Source organism: Xenopus tropicalis, chromosome 9, assembly GCF_000004195.4.
Source record: "Xenopus tropicalis strain Nigerian chromosome 9, UCB_Xtro_10.0, whole genome shotgun sequence".
In the NCBI taxonomy this organism is placed as follows: Eukaryota; Metazoa; Chordata; class Amphibia; order Anura; family Pipidae; genus Xenopus; species Xenopus tropicalis.
The window spans coordinates 81,748,980-81,763,803 of NC_030685.2; the positions used below are offsets into that span (position 1 = coordinate 81,748,980).

At 44.1% G+C, this 14,824-nt stretch overlaps 1 protein-coding gene across 2 annotated transcripts in view; it reads right to left on the reverse strand.

The window, feature by feature from the left end:
* The window catches only part of thsd7b (thrombospondin type 1 domain containing 7B), a 267,106-nt gene that overhangs the window by 206,457 nt on the left and 45,825 nt on the right, over nt 1-14,824 (reverse strand). For both annotated transcript variants that reach the window (XM_004912730.3, XM_002933951.4), the window contains exon 3: nt 13,821-13,992. In XM_004912730.3, the coding sequence (XP_004912787.2) occupies nt 13,821-13,962 (142 nt within the window). In that variant the 5' untranslated portion in view covers nt 13,963-13,992. The remainder of the gene's footprint in view (nt 1-13,820; nt 13,993-14,824) is intronic.

Sequence of the window (14,824 nt, forward strand, 5' to 3'; positions counted from 1 at the left end):
AATGTTTTTATATAATGTAGTGGAACTAGTGATGAGCGAATCTGTTCCGTTTTGCTTCGCAATAAAATTCCCAAAACAACAAGAAAATTCACCAAACAGTGAAAAATCCACGAAACTTATTTGTCTTGCGACTTTTGCCCGTGTTTTTTTTTTTTTTGTCGCCCGCAGTTTTTTGGGGTTTTTTGTCTCCCACAACTTTTTTTAGACATATTTTTCTGTGCCGAATTTTCACGCAGGTTGAAATGTGGAAATTCACTGCAAAACAATGCCTGCCGAAAAAAATTGGCTCATCACTAAGTGGCACCTGTGTCGGCACTGATGGGTGTGGCCTACATTAATAGTATTTAATAGTAGACAGTAAAAGTAAAGAACAAGCCAACTTCATATTAATACCTTTGGTTTTGGAATAAAAAGTTGGGGGCCCCCATACTGTTGGCCATATAGTGTTTCTGATAGGGGTTAAGTCATAAAACCATGAAGCCAAAGGGAAAACCAGACGATTTTATGATCACATTAATATTCTTTTAAGGTACACACTCAAAATGTGTCTTCCCTGGAGTCGCTCAAGCTTCAGTGCCGGGCTACAAAACCCACTAAACAACCTAAAGAACTGATTAGCTTAGAAAAACATTGTCACAGTAATTACACCGAATTAGCACAACGGTACTTTCCTTCCCAAATCCAAACTGTCTCGGTGTGTGACTGCCCGGAATAATCACACGGACGTGCGCTAATTTCATTAGTGAAGTCGGATAATGAATCCTTTGCTGACAAACATACCTGAGTTCACGCGAGGATATCCTTAATATCTGCCCTGTTGTGGGTTTGTGGCTGCCAAGAGAGCTAGAACAGTTGTTCCTTGTGGAAACTGATTGGAGAATGTTACATTATAATGAATAGGATTCCTAGGCTGCGGAAATAAAATGTATGCAGAAATGAAAAGCGAGGGGGCGGTTATGTTGACACCTCGAAACTAAAACAATTCCTGGCATGAAATGATGGCCAAGCTGAAAAAGTGAGCAAAAATAAACATTTTTACCTGCAACTGCCTTCTCTGTGTTCCTAAAGGTGTTGCACTGATCCGGGGTTGGACTGGGCTGGCAAAACAATGGAAAAAAACCCGGTCCCACCTGGAACCCTGGGCTCTTCTCATTGACCTTCCCTCAACCCAATTGTGTCCAAAAGGGAAAATCAAAGGTAGGGAGGAGGTTGCGGCATTGGGTGGACCTTATGACTGGGATGGGGGGTCCCGGTGGGATGTGGAGGACCCTGAGTTGGAAGCCCAGTCTGACACTGCACTGAGCTACAGGCAGGTCGGTCCCACTTAGACTTCCCATTGACGCTCTCACTGATGAGAGATGGGGCATTGCGGTGTTTAGATAACAATGTCTTCTGGCCGTCAAAACATGTAAACCAAGGAGAAGAAGAGATTACAAGTAATGGTGCATCTGTCTTGTATTTATCAGCTCTTTTTGACTGTACAATCCTTGGGTACCCTTGGCCAAGGAATAATTCAAGAATGGATTGGTGCATATGGTGCAAACATTAATGGGGAAATGGTGTGGATTTGGGTGTGGCTTGATTGCCAGACTCCTGTGCCATATATGCATCCTCCATCATCCCTGAGAAAGATATCAGGCATACAGATCTCTTCTGAGAAATATCATCATAGATTATTTGGTTACTTGAAGGGACCTGTCACCCAGACATAAAAAGCAGTACAGGTATGGGACCTATTATCCAGCATACTCAGGACCTGGGGTTTTCCGGACAAGGGATCTTTCCATAATTTGGATCTCCATACCTTCTGCTAAAAATCATTTAACCATTAAATAAACCCAATAGGACTGTTCTGCCCCAATAAGGGGTAATTATATCTTAGTTGGGATCAAGTACAGGTACTGTTTTATTATTACAGAGAAAAGGGAATCATTTAACCATTAAATAAACCCAATAGGGCTGTTCTGCCACCAATAAGGCGTAATTATATCTTAGTTGGGATCAAGTACAGGTACTGTTTTATTATTACAGAGAAAAGGGAATCATTTAACCATTAAATAAACCCAATAGGGCTGTTCTGCCACCAATAGGTTGTAATTATATCTTAGTTGGGATCAAGTACAGGTACTGTTTTATTATTACAGAGAAAAGGGAATCATTTAACCATTAAATAAACCCAACAGGGCTGTTCTGCCCCAATAAGGGGTAATTATATCTTAGTTGGGATCAAGTACAGGTACTGTTTTATTATTACAGAGAAAAGGGAATCATTTAACCATGAAATAAACCCAATAGGGCTGTTCTGCCCCAATAAGGCGTAATTATATCTTAGTTGGGATCAAGTACAGGTACTGTTTTATTATTACAGAGAAAGGGGAATCATTTAACCATGAAATAAACCCAATAGGGCTGTTCTGCCCCCAATAAGGGGTAATTATATCTTAGTTGGGATCAAGTACAGGTACTGTTTTATTATTACAGAGAAAAGGGAATCATTTAACCATTAAATAAACCCAATAGGGCTGTTCTGCCCCCAATAAGGGGTAATTATATCTTAGTTGGGATCAAGTACAGGTACTGTTTTATTATTACAGAGAAAAAGCAAATAATTCTTAAAAATCTGAATTATTTGTTTAAAATTGAGTCTATGGGAGATGACCTTTACATAATTCTGAACTTTATGGATAACGGGTTTCTGGATAAGGGATCCCATACCTGTACTACCATGTAGACATGGCATGGGGTCTGTTTATGTTGCCCTTGGGTTATATCTATTTTACAGGAGGGCACAGACATATAATCGTGCCATTCAGGTTTGTACATATGTAATTAAAATGAATCTTTGAGCATTGCTGATTGTATCATTCTTCTCTATAAAAATGAGCAATCAGAGCTTTACTTGCAGCAACTCTGGCCTAATTGGGAAGGAGACGCTCAGGACTGAATGGCGTCAGCATACGTTCATAGAGTAATTTAACCAACTACGGAGCATCGTCAAGCTTGATAAATGACTGCCAGCATCAAACATTCCAGCCCGTACAGTGGTCAAAAGCCCCACAGAGAGTTGAGAGCATTGTGCGCCATTAACCAATGCCTCGTTCCTTCCTCAGGCGCAGCGCTCGGAATGATAAAGCACCGGCCCGATCCAATATCCCAGAGACGGCACGTTGAGCCCACAAGGCTCCGGAGCTCCGGTTGTTGATGATCTACAGAATCCCTCACTATGGAACTAGTACAGTGTATGAGGTAAATAGAACTGGGTTTGCAAACACAGCTTTAACCCATTGTACAGGTATGGGACCTGTTATACACGGTTTTATTATTACAGAGAAAAGGGAATCATTTAACCATGAAATAAACCCAATAGGGCTGTTCTGCCCCCAATAAGGGGTAATTATATCTTAGTTGGGATCAAGTACAGGTACTGTTTTATTATTACAGAGAAAAGGGAATCATTTAACCATTAAATAAACCCAATAGGGCTGTTCTGCCCCAATAAGGGGTAATTATATCTTAGTTGGGATCTAGTACAGGTACTGTTTTATTATTACAGAGAAAAGGGAATCATTTAACCATTAAATAAACCCAATAGGACTGTTCTGCCCCCAATAAGGGGTAATTATATCTTAGTTGGGATCAAGTACAGGTACTGTTTTATTATTACAGAGAAAAGGGAATCATTTAACCATTAAATAAACCCAATAGGGCTGTTCTGCCCCCAATAAGGGGTAATTATATCTTAGTTGGGATCAAGTACAGGTACTGTTTTATTATTACAGAGAAAAGGGAATCATTTAACCATTAAATAAACCCAATAGGGCTGTTCTGCCCCCAATAAGGGGTAATTATATCTTAGTTGGGATCAAGTACAGGTACTGTTTTATTATTACAGAGAAAAGGGAATCATTTTTAAAAATTAGAATTATTGGCTTATAATGGAGTCTATGGGAAATGGCCTTTCCGTAATTCAGAACTTTCTGAATAAGGGATCCCATACCAGTACTACATATTTTTTCATCTGTTTATTTTTTATCTCAAATGAACACACACACATGCATTATGCAACAGGGATTGCCCATGGGCATAAACGTTCCCCATTACGAGCACGTCTCTCTAAAGGCACAACGTGAGTGCATGTGAATTCAAGGCACATCAGGGCCTCTCTGCTAAACTCCTGCCTAAGACAGCTATTACATATAGGGCACATACATAATGCAACAGGGATTGCCCATGGGTATCAGTGTGTTCCCCATTACGAGCACATCTCTCTAAAGGCACAAGCCTGAGCGCATATGGACACAAGGCACATCAGGACCTCTGTATTAAAGGAGAACTATACCCCCAAACAATGTAGGTCTCAATAAAAATATATTGCATAAACAGCTCATATGTAAAACCCTGCTTCATCTAAATAAACCATTTTCATAAAATATACTTTTTTAGTAGTATGTGCCATTGGATAATCCTAAATAGGAAACTGCCATTTTAAGTACTAAGGGCCGCCCCCTGGGATCATAGGATTCACAGTGCACACAAACAAGCCAAGGCACACATACATGCTAGGCCCCATCAGCCAATGAATGGGCAGAGTTCTGCCATTTGCTCCCACACTACTTCCTGTTACAGTTAGAGCTGCATCACTTCCTGTCAGCTGATCTCTGAAGGAGCCCAGCACAAAATGGCGGCTCAAGGGAAAGGATGTAAAAGGGCAATATTTACTGATATATATATTCCAGTTTGGGGAGATTCTTTAATAGGCCACTTAACATAATATAAACTGTCTGTTGGTTACGTATTCATTCTGGGGGTGTAGTTTCCCTTTAACTCTTTCAGTGGTGACTTTTTCAGACCAGAATACACAGGAGTCCATGGGACATGGAGATAATTTTCATGGCAGCAACATGTTCCCCATTATTCCCCTGAGATTAGGACCCTAGAAGCCGTGTTTTGCATATAGAACCCCGGGCCAGAACTAGGGGTGGGAAGAAGCAGCACGTGCCTAGGGCAACATTGGGGGGGCGAAAGGCATGTACTTTTTTCACCTACTCCTATCCCGGGCCATTGTCCCTCCACTGCCCACAGGTCCCCCCACCATCTGAATGCCCACATTACCCCCCACCTCTTCAGTATCCCCCCTTCCCCCGTGGGTGGGAGGCTTGGCCTGGCCCTGATGGAACCCCAAGGCTAGTAGAAACACAAATGATTGGTTTATAGAACTTGAGATCACAGCAGCCAATCCCTGTGAAGCATGTTCTGGGTCTTAAACACCACGGCAACCAGGCACAGCCTATGGCAATGCCTTTAGGTAAAACATGAAGAAATGAAATTGTTATTGTCTTCCGAAGCTCAGATAACTCTATATAGAATTAGGGATGCACCAAATCCCGGATTTGTGATATTAAGGGATTTATATTAAACAACTTATAAATCCATTTCCCAGGAGGGCGTCCCTTTACTGAATGGCGGATACACACGGCGGCGCCGATAACGAACATAGTGAGCGGCTAATAACTTGCCTGATTGGTTTGAGAGTTGATTAGAGGCAAATAGATTGCTCATTTCCTCGCGATTACGGCGGCGTGACAGTAATTGGTGCAGCCGTCACCGGGGCGTTCAGTGCTTCATAGTGGAGTGAACTACAATGTAATTGATGGTTATTGCTCGCCGACGTTATTTATTAAAAGAGACAACGTGATTTGATGAGGTTCTAAGGGCACCCTGCGCTGGCACGGGAATGGGATTAGCAAATTATAATACTCATAGTGATGGGCGAATCTGTCCCTTTTGCGAAACAGCGAAAAATTTGTGAAATATGGGTGCCGCGCCCGTGCCTATTTTGACGCAACCAAATCCCTTTTTAAGTGGCCACACACTTTTTTGACACACCCACGCCTATTTTGGTGTGACTGCACCAATTTTGATGCGACCACGTCTTTTTTTCGCTGAGAAATTTCACTAAACAATTCGCCAAAAGTGAAATGGGGAAATTCGCTGTGAATTCACTCTTCACTACATATTCATTTTAATTACATTATGGGATTTGCCTCATGGAACTGCGAGGGGCCATTTCCAAAGGCAGCACAGTTTAAGATGCCAACCACCGTAGGAACCATGAAGTAGGGTTGCCATCTTTTATGCTTTCAAAAACTGACCCTTCGGGTTTGGGGGCAGGCAGTGATGTCCCTTAGGGGCAGGTGATGATGTCATGGGGTGGGGAAATGGGTGAGATAGGTGGGGAAATAGTTGTGTGTGATGGGTAAATGGGTTTATTGGGTGGGTAAATGGGTGTGTGGGATGGGTAAATGGGTGTATGGGGAGGGCAAATGGGTGTGTGGGGTGGGTAAATGGATGTGTGGGATGGGTAAATGGGTTTATCTGGCGGGCAAATGGGTGTGTGGGGTGGGTAAATGGGTGTGTGGGGTGGGTAAATGGGTGTGTGGGGTGGGTAAATGGGTGTGTGGGGCAGGTAAATGGGCGTGTGGGATGAGTAAATGGGTGTGTGGGATGGGTAAATGGGTGTGTGGGATGGGTAAATGGGTTTATGGGGCAGGTAAATGGGTGTGTGGGATGGGTAAATGGGTGTGTGGGATGGGTAAATGGGTGTGTGGGATGGGTAAATGGGTTTATGGGGCAGGTAAATGGGTGTGTGGGATGGGTAAATGGGTTTATGGGGCAGGTAAACGGGTGTGTGGGATGGGTAAACGGGTGTGTGGGATGGGTAAATGGGTGTGTGGGATGGGTAAATGGGTTTATGGGGCAGGTAAATGGGTGTGTGGGATGGGTAAATGGGTGTGTGGGATGGGTAAATGGGTGTGTGGGATGGGTAAATGGGTTTATGGGGCAGGTAAACGGGTGTGTGGGATGGGTAAACGGGTGTGTGGGATGGGTAAATGGGTGTGTGGGATGGGTAAATGGGTTTATGGGGCAGGTAAATGGGTGTGTGGGATGGGTAAATGGGTGTGTGGGATGGGTAAATGGGTGTGTGGGATGGGTAAATGGGTTTATGGGGCAGGTAAATGGGTGTGTGGGATGGGTAAATGGGTTTATGGGGCAGGTAAATGGGTGTGTGGGATGGGTAAATGGGTTTATGGGGCAGGTAAATGGGTGTGTGGGATGGGTAAATGGGTTTATGGGGCAGGTAAATGGGTGAGGCAGATGTGGTCTCTATTTAAAAGGAACTGGGCATGGAGAGAGTTTGGGAAATGTATGGTTAAGGTTTCCAGCCTTACAAATTTGTATTACTGGCCCTTGATAGCAATTTGCCAGCTAGGCCAGTAAAAAACCAGCTGGGTGGGAACCTACATGGAAGATGGAGGTTATTCCAGTGAGTTGTATCAATAGGCCCCTAGGACTTTCTGCTGCTGCCAAAGAATCACACACAAACATTATTTTAACACGTTCCCAACCCCACATCTTGCATCTGATTGGCTACCACAGGCACGGACAACTGCATTTAACCCTGCGCTTTGGAAATAAAATGCTGCATTATGGATAAAGAACACGGGGGCTATATTACTTAGATATAAGATAAACATCACCAGTGATGTTGCCCGTAGCAACCAATCAGATCTTTGCTTCTGGTTTCTAACTTGTAGGCGACTGTTCAAATCTAATTGCCGATTGGTTGCTATAAGCAACATCCCCGGTGATATTTATCTCCATGCCCCATGGTTTTTTAATGAAGAATAAACTTTTCATTGCAGTTTTCTTCCAAAGCTTTCAACTCCCGGCATAGTCCAGAGAATTGAGGTTTAAAGGGGAAATATACCTTCCCTAAAACTGATTTCTGGTAGGCACAAATACTAATGATACTCTTGAAGTTAGTAAATAAATATATATATTAACTCACTAAATGTAGAACATGGTCCAGGTGAACCAGATCCTCAGCAAGGGAAGTGAAGGATCCTCCAATGAGAATCATCCGTTCAATCGCTACTTCATTCACCCCCCCCCCAGCCCAAATCATAGAGTTCATTATTGAAAGACCTTCTAGAAAGTGCTTGGGCTTTACTGACTGCTCCCATGGAAAATCCAGAGATGACGGAAATGATTTCATAGACTACACTGGTATCAAAAAAGCCGTAATGGGTCTCGTACTTGTAATTTTCCCTGAGTTTAAATTAGATGTCAAGTCATCGCTGCCATTTTTCCTATTTCATCAGATTTCCATTACATTTGTACGAGAGACATTTATTTTATTATCGGGTTGACCTTTTGATAGGAACATCTCGTTGCAATTCCTCCCGGAGTAATAGGATTTGTGCAAATCACCGGGGGCTTCCGGCTGCCCTATACGTTTAACTTGCGGCCCTCCCTAAAGGGCAACTGATTCACATGGAGACGTAGAGCTGTTTGCTGGGCTGTCCCACAAGCTCTGAGTATCACTCATGTATTATAAGGGATAATGTACCCCCTACTGTAAATGATAAGGATATTAGCAGTCACTGAGGGGTTCTGTGCCCCCCATATAAAGGCACAAGGCTGCAGGCTGAGTTATACAGGGAACTCTGAGTATCACTCATGTATTATAAGGGATAATGTACCCCCTACTGTAAATGATAAGGATATTAGCAGTCACTGAGGGGTTCTGTGCCCATATAAAGGCACAAGGCTGCAGGCTGAGTTATACAGGGAACTCTGAGTATCACTCATGTATTATAAGGGATAATGTACCCCCTACTGTAAATGATAAGGATATTAGCAGTCACTGAGGGGTTCTGTGCCCATATAAAGGCACAAGGCTGCAGGCTGAGTTATACAGGGAACTCTGAGTATCACTCATGTATTATAAGGGATACTGTACCCCCTACTGTAAATGATAAGGATATTAGCAGTCACTGAGGGGTTCTGTGCCCATATAAAGGTACAAGGCTGCAGGCTGAGTTATACAGGGAACTCTGAGTATCACTCATGTATTATAAGGGATAATGTACCCCCTACTGTAAATGATAAGGATATTAGCAGTCACTGAGGGGTTCTGTGCCCATATAAAGGTATGAGGCAGAAGGCCAGGTGCTTTTATACAGGTCATGGAAGTCCAAGGTGGCTTCTAATATCCAAGATGTAACAATACTATATGCATATCAGGGTATGGGAGACAGGCAGAGAATAGCCTAGTAATGAATGGGAACGTACAGGGGACAATGCACTAGAGCTCTCTGATGAGCGGTTGCATTGGTACAGCTAAAAAAAAAATAAATAAATGATCATTGATAAATCAGCTGCTTATTACTATTCCTTCCCTTCTGAGGTCAAAGAGAGCATCGGGCTCTGAGTCAGGAATAGAACGTCTCCAAAACTAGGCAAAACCATTTGCGAATATTTGTCCCCCTCGCTCCCCGGAGACATAATGTAGCGCCTCATAACTCTTCATGTGACTTTATCTCCCCGTGCCACCACCTCCCTCTATTTCTTACTGAGTCGGCGTAACCTTGCCTTCCCTTTGCCGCTATACAACCTGTAACAGATCCCAGCGCCCCGGACTTACGGCTTTTACTTTATTTTTCTACATTTAATGCCTTTGCTTTTGTTTTTTTTCCCCCCTTCCTTGTTAGGCTATTTGTTATATATATTATTCAATGACTGCTATACGCTCTTGGGCTTAAAATTCTGCGCTGGAGTTTGTTCTGTTATATTGAGGTATAACTTATATACATGTATTATAGATAAAACTCAAAAAGTAAGGTTTTCATTCCCGACTCGTTCATCTAAAATTCTAGCTTGCTATTCAGCCATGCTGAGCTCTGTAAAACTCCATCCTCCAATGGCTTTGTGTTGTATTTCATCCCTGGCCCAATCATAAACCCAATAAAGGATTTATTTTTAGCTTTGTAAGGGGAAGAAAAGGAGCATGAAGAGATTGTGCTGTAGATGTAAAGGTGTCTCCGTAGGACTTTCATGTTATTCCAAGGCAGAGTCCCCAGGGCCGGGCGTCTGGGAGGTGTCGGAACATTGGATTTTACCTGGAGACAAACTGCTCTGATCCCCGACGCTTTGTTTCCTACTCAGCCTCCTCCCTTAATTGCTGTAGATGGTTATTGAAAGATTAATTTAGTTGACATTTTGTATACAAATTTAACAACAGTTTAGATGTATTGACCCACTTCTGCGAAGCCTACACTATATCACTGGCTCCCTCGGCCGCTCACACACACAATTAATTTCAGTTTTATCATCGATTCCTTCTGGGTACGAGAGATGTCTCTGACGCTTTAAGCAGGGACGAGGGTAATTTGTTGGGAAAGTCATATTTTGGAACTGCCGAATCTTTATCTTTATACATATATGTTATGTAATATCTGTATGTTTAACTACCCATCAGCCCCTAATTGCCAAACACTGTGGAAGATAACCTTTAGAATGCTCATTGGCCTCTTTATGATATTGATAGTGTTTAACAAGTTGTCTTCATACATTGGCCTATGATTACTCTTTGCAAGTACATTTAAAGGCATAAAAGACAGCTGGTTGGGTTGGGGGGTTTTCATCAAATAAATATTATCAGCGCACCAGAGGGCCCCCCTTTAGATTAGGGGAGCAGAATTTCAGTTAAAGCAGTGTAGGGGGTGCTTCATGGTAAGGGCAGTGAGGTTGGGGAATGCCCTGCTGGGGGATGTTGGGTAGGGGGTTCCTCAGGGTGAGGGCAGTGAGGGGGTTGGGGAATGGCCTGCTGGGGGATGTTGGGTAGGGGTTCCTCAGGGTGAGGGCAGTGAGGGGGTTGGGGAATGGCCTGCTGGGGAATGTTGGGTAGGGGGTTCCTCAGGATGAGGGCAGTGAGGGGGTTGGGGAATGGCCTGCTGGGGGATGTTGGGTAGGGGGTTCCTCGCGGTGAGGGCAGTGAGGTTGGGGAATGCCCTGCCGGGGGATGTTGGGTAGGGGGTTCCTCGCGGTGAGGGCAGTGAGGGGGTTGGGGAATGCCCTGCCGTGGGATGTTGGTTAGGGGGTTTCTCACGGTGAGGGCAGTGAGGTTGGGGAATGCCCTGCCGGGGGATGTTGGGTAGGGGGTTCCTCAGGGTGAGGGCAGTGAGGTTGGGGAATGCCCTGCCGGGGGATGTTGGGTAGGGGGTTCCTCACGGTGAGGGCAGTGAGGTTGGGGAATGCCCTGCCGGGGGATGTTGGGTAGGGGGTTCCTCACGGTGAGGGCAGTGAGGGAGTTGGGGAATGCCCTGCCGGGGGATGTTGGGTAGGGGGTTCCTCACGGTGAGGGCAGTGAGGGAGTTGGGGAATGCCCTGCCGGGGGATGTTGGGTAGGGGGTTCCTAACAGTGAGGGCAGTGAGGTTGGGGAATGCCCTGCCGGGGGATGTTGGGTAGGGGGTTCCTCACAGTGAGGGCAGTGAGGTTGGGAAATGCCCTGCTGGGGGTGTTCCTCACAGTATATATTCTGACTATGGCTTATTAATGTTTCTGTCGCACTTGGTAATTGTACCTCATCAGTGGTCTATTGCTATGACTGGCTATAGGATCTAAAGCCGTCTACTCCAGTGAAAATGGCATACAGAAAGGGAATTTGTGGCTATAATTATTTCAGTCATTAAGGGCAAATCCAAGGAATGTTAGTTTTTGGCAAATGTTGTCTACACAGAATGCTTTAATGATGAGCAGGCCAAAAATTCTTCCACCCAAACCAGGCCCGAGACCCCTCTGATGACCCATACACATCATACACAGGCCATTGCACCCAACCCAGTCCAAAGTCTTCTTCTGCTTTATGACCTGCACCAGGCCCGAGACCCCACTGATGACCCATACATGTCATCCACAGGCTCGGGTTTCAGCAAATGTATTACCCATAAGGAAACTAAGCCCAAGCCTCTGTTCTTAGCAGCCTAAAACAAGTTCTCTTGCAACTCCATAGCATGAGGCTACCACCAACAACTGTTGCTATGGCTCAGCAGCCCTGCATATCCGAGTTTCTAATATACAGTTTAAACAGCATAGAATATAAACAGCAAATTACAGATTTTGCTAAAGCAGGAACAATGCTCAGTTGCAAACGATCCAGCTTAGCAAAACCTAAATTTGCCATATAATAAATTACAGTTAATTGTGTTCCGTGCCTATATTTGTGCAAATGAATATTTATTCCTTAACAAACTCAAAACCATAATTATTTATAGAGGGCTTTATGAAACAACAGGGGCATTTAGAAAGCACTAATTGGATATCACAGTGCAGATCAGATAAATCACCAAGAGCACGAATGCAATTATATGTATCCAGATTGTATCAATTAGTCGGCATTGTTAGCTATTCATTGCCTCAACACAGCCTTCCATCCATCTACATTATGCAAAGCCATCAAGCGGATATTAATTAATACTAATACATGATGTTAGGCTCTCTGTATGATGGACAGGAGAGGTGTCGTTTCATGATGGATTTATAGACAGATATAGAGATATAGACGTTTATAGATTCTCAATTATGTTTCAGAGAGAGGTGCTTCCACCCTTCGGTTCAGCCATTATTAAATGTTCTATATTATTACATGGCCAAAATCCACCAGCTGCCCCCCAGAAACAATGCATTTGACCCTACTGCAGTACATCTCAGTTGGCCATTCTCAAGGACGTTCAACATGGACAACAAAACCAAAGCCAATAGGGGCCTTCACCAGTCATATGCACCCAAACCAGCACCCTACTGCACTAAAGCTCAGTCGGCCATTCTCAAGGACGTTCAACGTGGACTACCAAACCAAAGCCATCAGGTTCTTCAACCAGTCATATGCACCCAAACTAGCCCCCTACTGCACTACATCATGGTCAGTCATTTTTAAGAACATTTAACATGGACAACCAAAACAAAGGCATCAGGTACTTCCCCAGTCATATGCACCCAAACCAGCCCCCTACTGCCCTACATCTCAGTCGGCCATTCTCAAGGACGTTAGACATGGACAACCAAACCAAAGACATCAGGTACTTCCTCAGTCATATGCACCCAAACCAGCCCCCTACTGCACTACATCTCAGTAGACCATTCTCAAGAACGTTAGACATGGACAACCAAACCAAAGGCAACAGATGCTTCCATCCTTGTTCGTTGCTATTGAACATTAGGAGGCGTGGCAGCACGGCTGAACACTACACTGTCTGCTATCCTGGTGAGTGCTCCCCTGTATGGACTAACCAAACCATAGCCATCAGGTGCTTCCCCCAGTCATACGCACCCAAACCAGCCCCCTTACTGCACTACAACTCAGTGCAGCATTGTCAAGAATGTTAGGCATGGACAACCAAACCAAAGGCAACAGGTGCTTCCACCAGTCCTAGCACCCAAACCAGCCCATGCTATGGAGTTATACAAGTGCACTTCTTAGTCTGAATCTTACTCACAGGCTGCCTCTTCCTCTAGCAAACGATAATGTGCTTCAAAGGAAACGATGATTCAGCAGAACCTTCATAATTTACGTTGAGAAACAACAACTACTGGGCATGACTAACGGCTTTCAGATGCCTCGTGTTTTAATGGCAGATTCACAGTCATCTGCTCCCAACATCCCAAATTAGTACTTGCATTAAATGAGAAATATGCCCCATTTGCATGCATAGTTGACTTTCCGTAAAACTGTGCCATTGCGCTTCATAGCTCTCATATATACAACCCAGACATCATTACAGAGACAAGTGGATTCTGCCTTGTTGGGCACAGACAGCACTAGGGGTCACTTCTTGACCATTACAGACCCCCTTCTATTATAAATACTTTTTATTGCTTCTCTTTGTATCCAAAGCATCATTTCTTAGGATGGTTTATAGATGCCTTTTTCTTTTACGGAGTAATTATAAGAGTATAGAAAATAAAGTGACCCTCTTACCTGATTTCCAGACAAACTGCCGGTCTTTCTTCCTTTCTGAGTCGGCCTTTGTGTGAAAGAGAAGAATTGCAACAAAAAGTGCATATTTGGGCATGTTCCGCCATCGGCTGGCCAAGCAAACCCACTGGTATCTCCGGTACATGCTGAAGACAGACTTCTGTCACATCAGATCCTGGAACAAAGGATTGTTATTAATACAAGGATTAGACATTAGGATTAATATCTACATTAACGATAGAATTTATATTCCCCGTTGTTGTTTAGGCTGAAAGCATGGATCATTAAGTATCATACGTCATGAATTTCCATTTTAGCTACCATTTTAATCATTCATTATGCACAGGTTGACATGGTTGACCATGGGTATGATAAAATGTATGTGAATTGAGAGCAGGGCAGGCAGTAACCCTTCCAACACTTTCCCCTGTCTCTGCCCCTATATATTAGGTACCTACCTAGTGCTACCAACCCCTATTTCTGTAGGGAAATGAGAGCAGGGCAGGCAGTAACCCTTCCAACACTTTTCCCTGTCTCTGCCCCTATATATTAGGTACCTACCTAGTGCTACCAACCCCTATTTCTGTAGGGAAATGAGAGCAGGGCAGGCAGTAACCCTTCCAACACTTTCCCCTGTCTCTGTCCCTATATATTAGGTACCTACCTAGTGCTACCAACCCCTATTTCTGTAGGGAAATGAGAGCAGGGCAGGCAGTAACCCTTCCAACACTTTCCCCTGTCTCTGTCCCTATACATTAGGTACCTACCTAGTGCTACCAACCCCTATTTCTGTAGGGAAATGAGAGCAGGGAAGGCAGTAGCCCTTTCAACACTTTCCCCTGTCTCTGCCCCTATACATTAGGTACCTACCTAGTGCTACCAACCCCTATTTCTGTAGGGAAATGAGAGCAGAGCAGGCAGTAACCCTTCCAACACTTTCCCCTGTCTCTGCCCCTATATATTAGGTACCTACCTAGTGCTACCAACCCCTATTTCTGTAGGGAAAT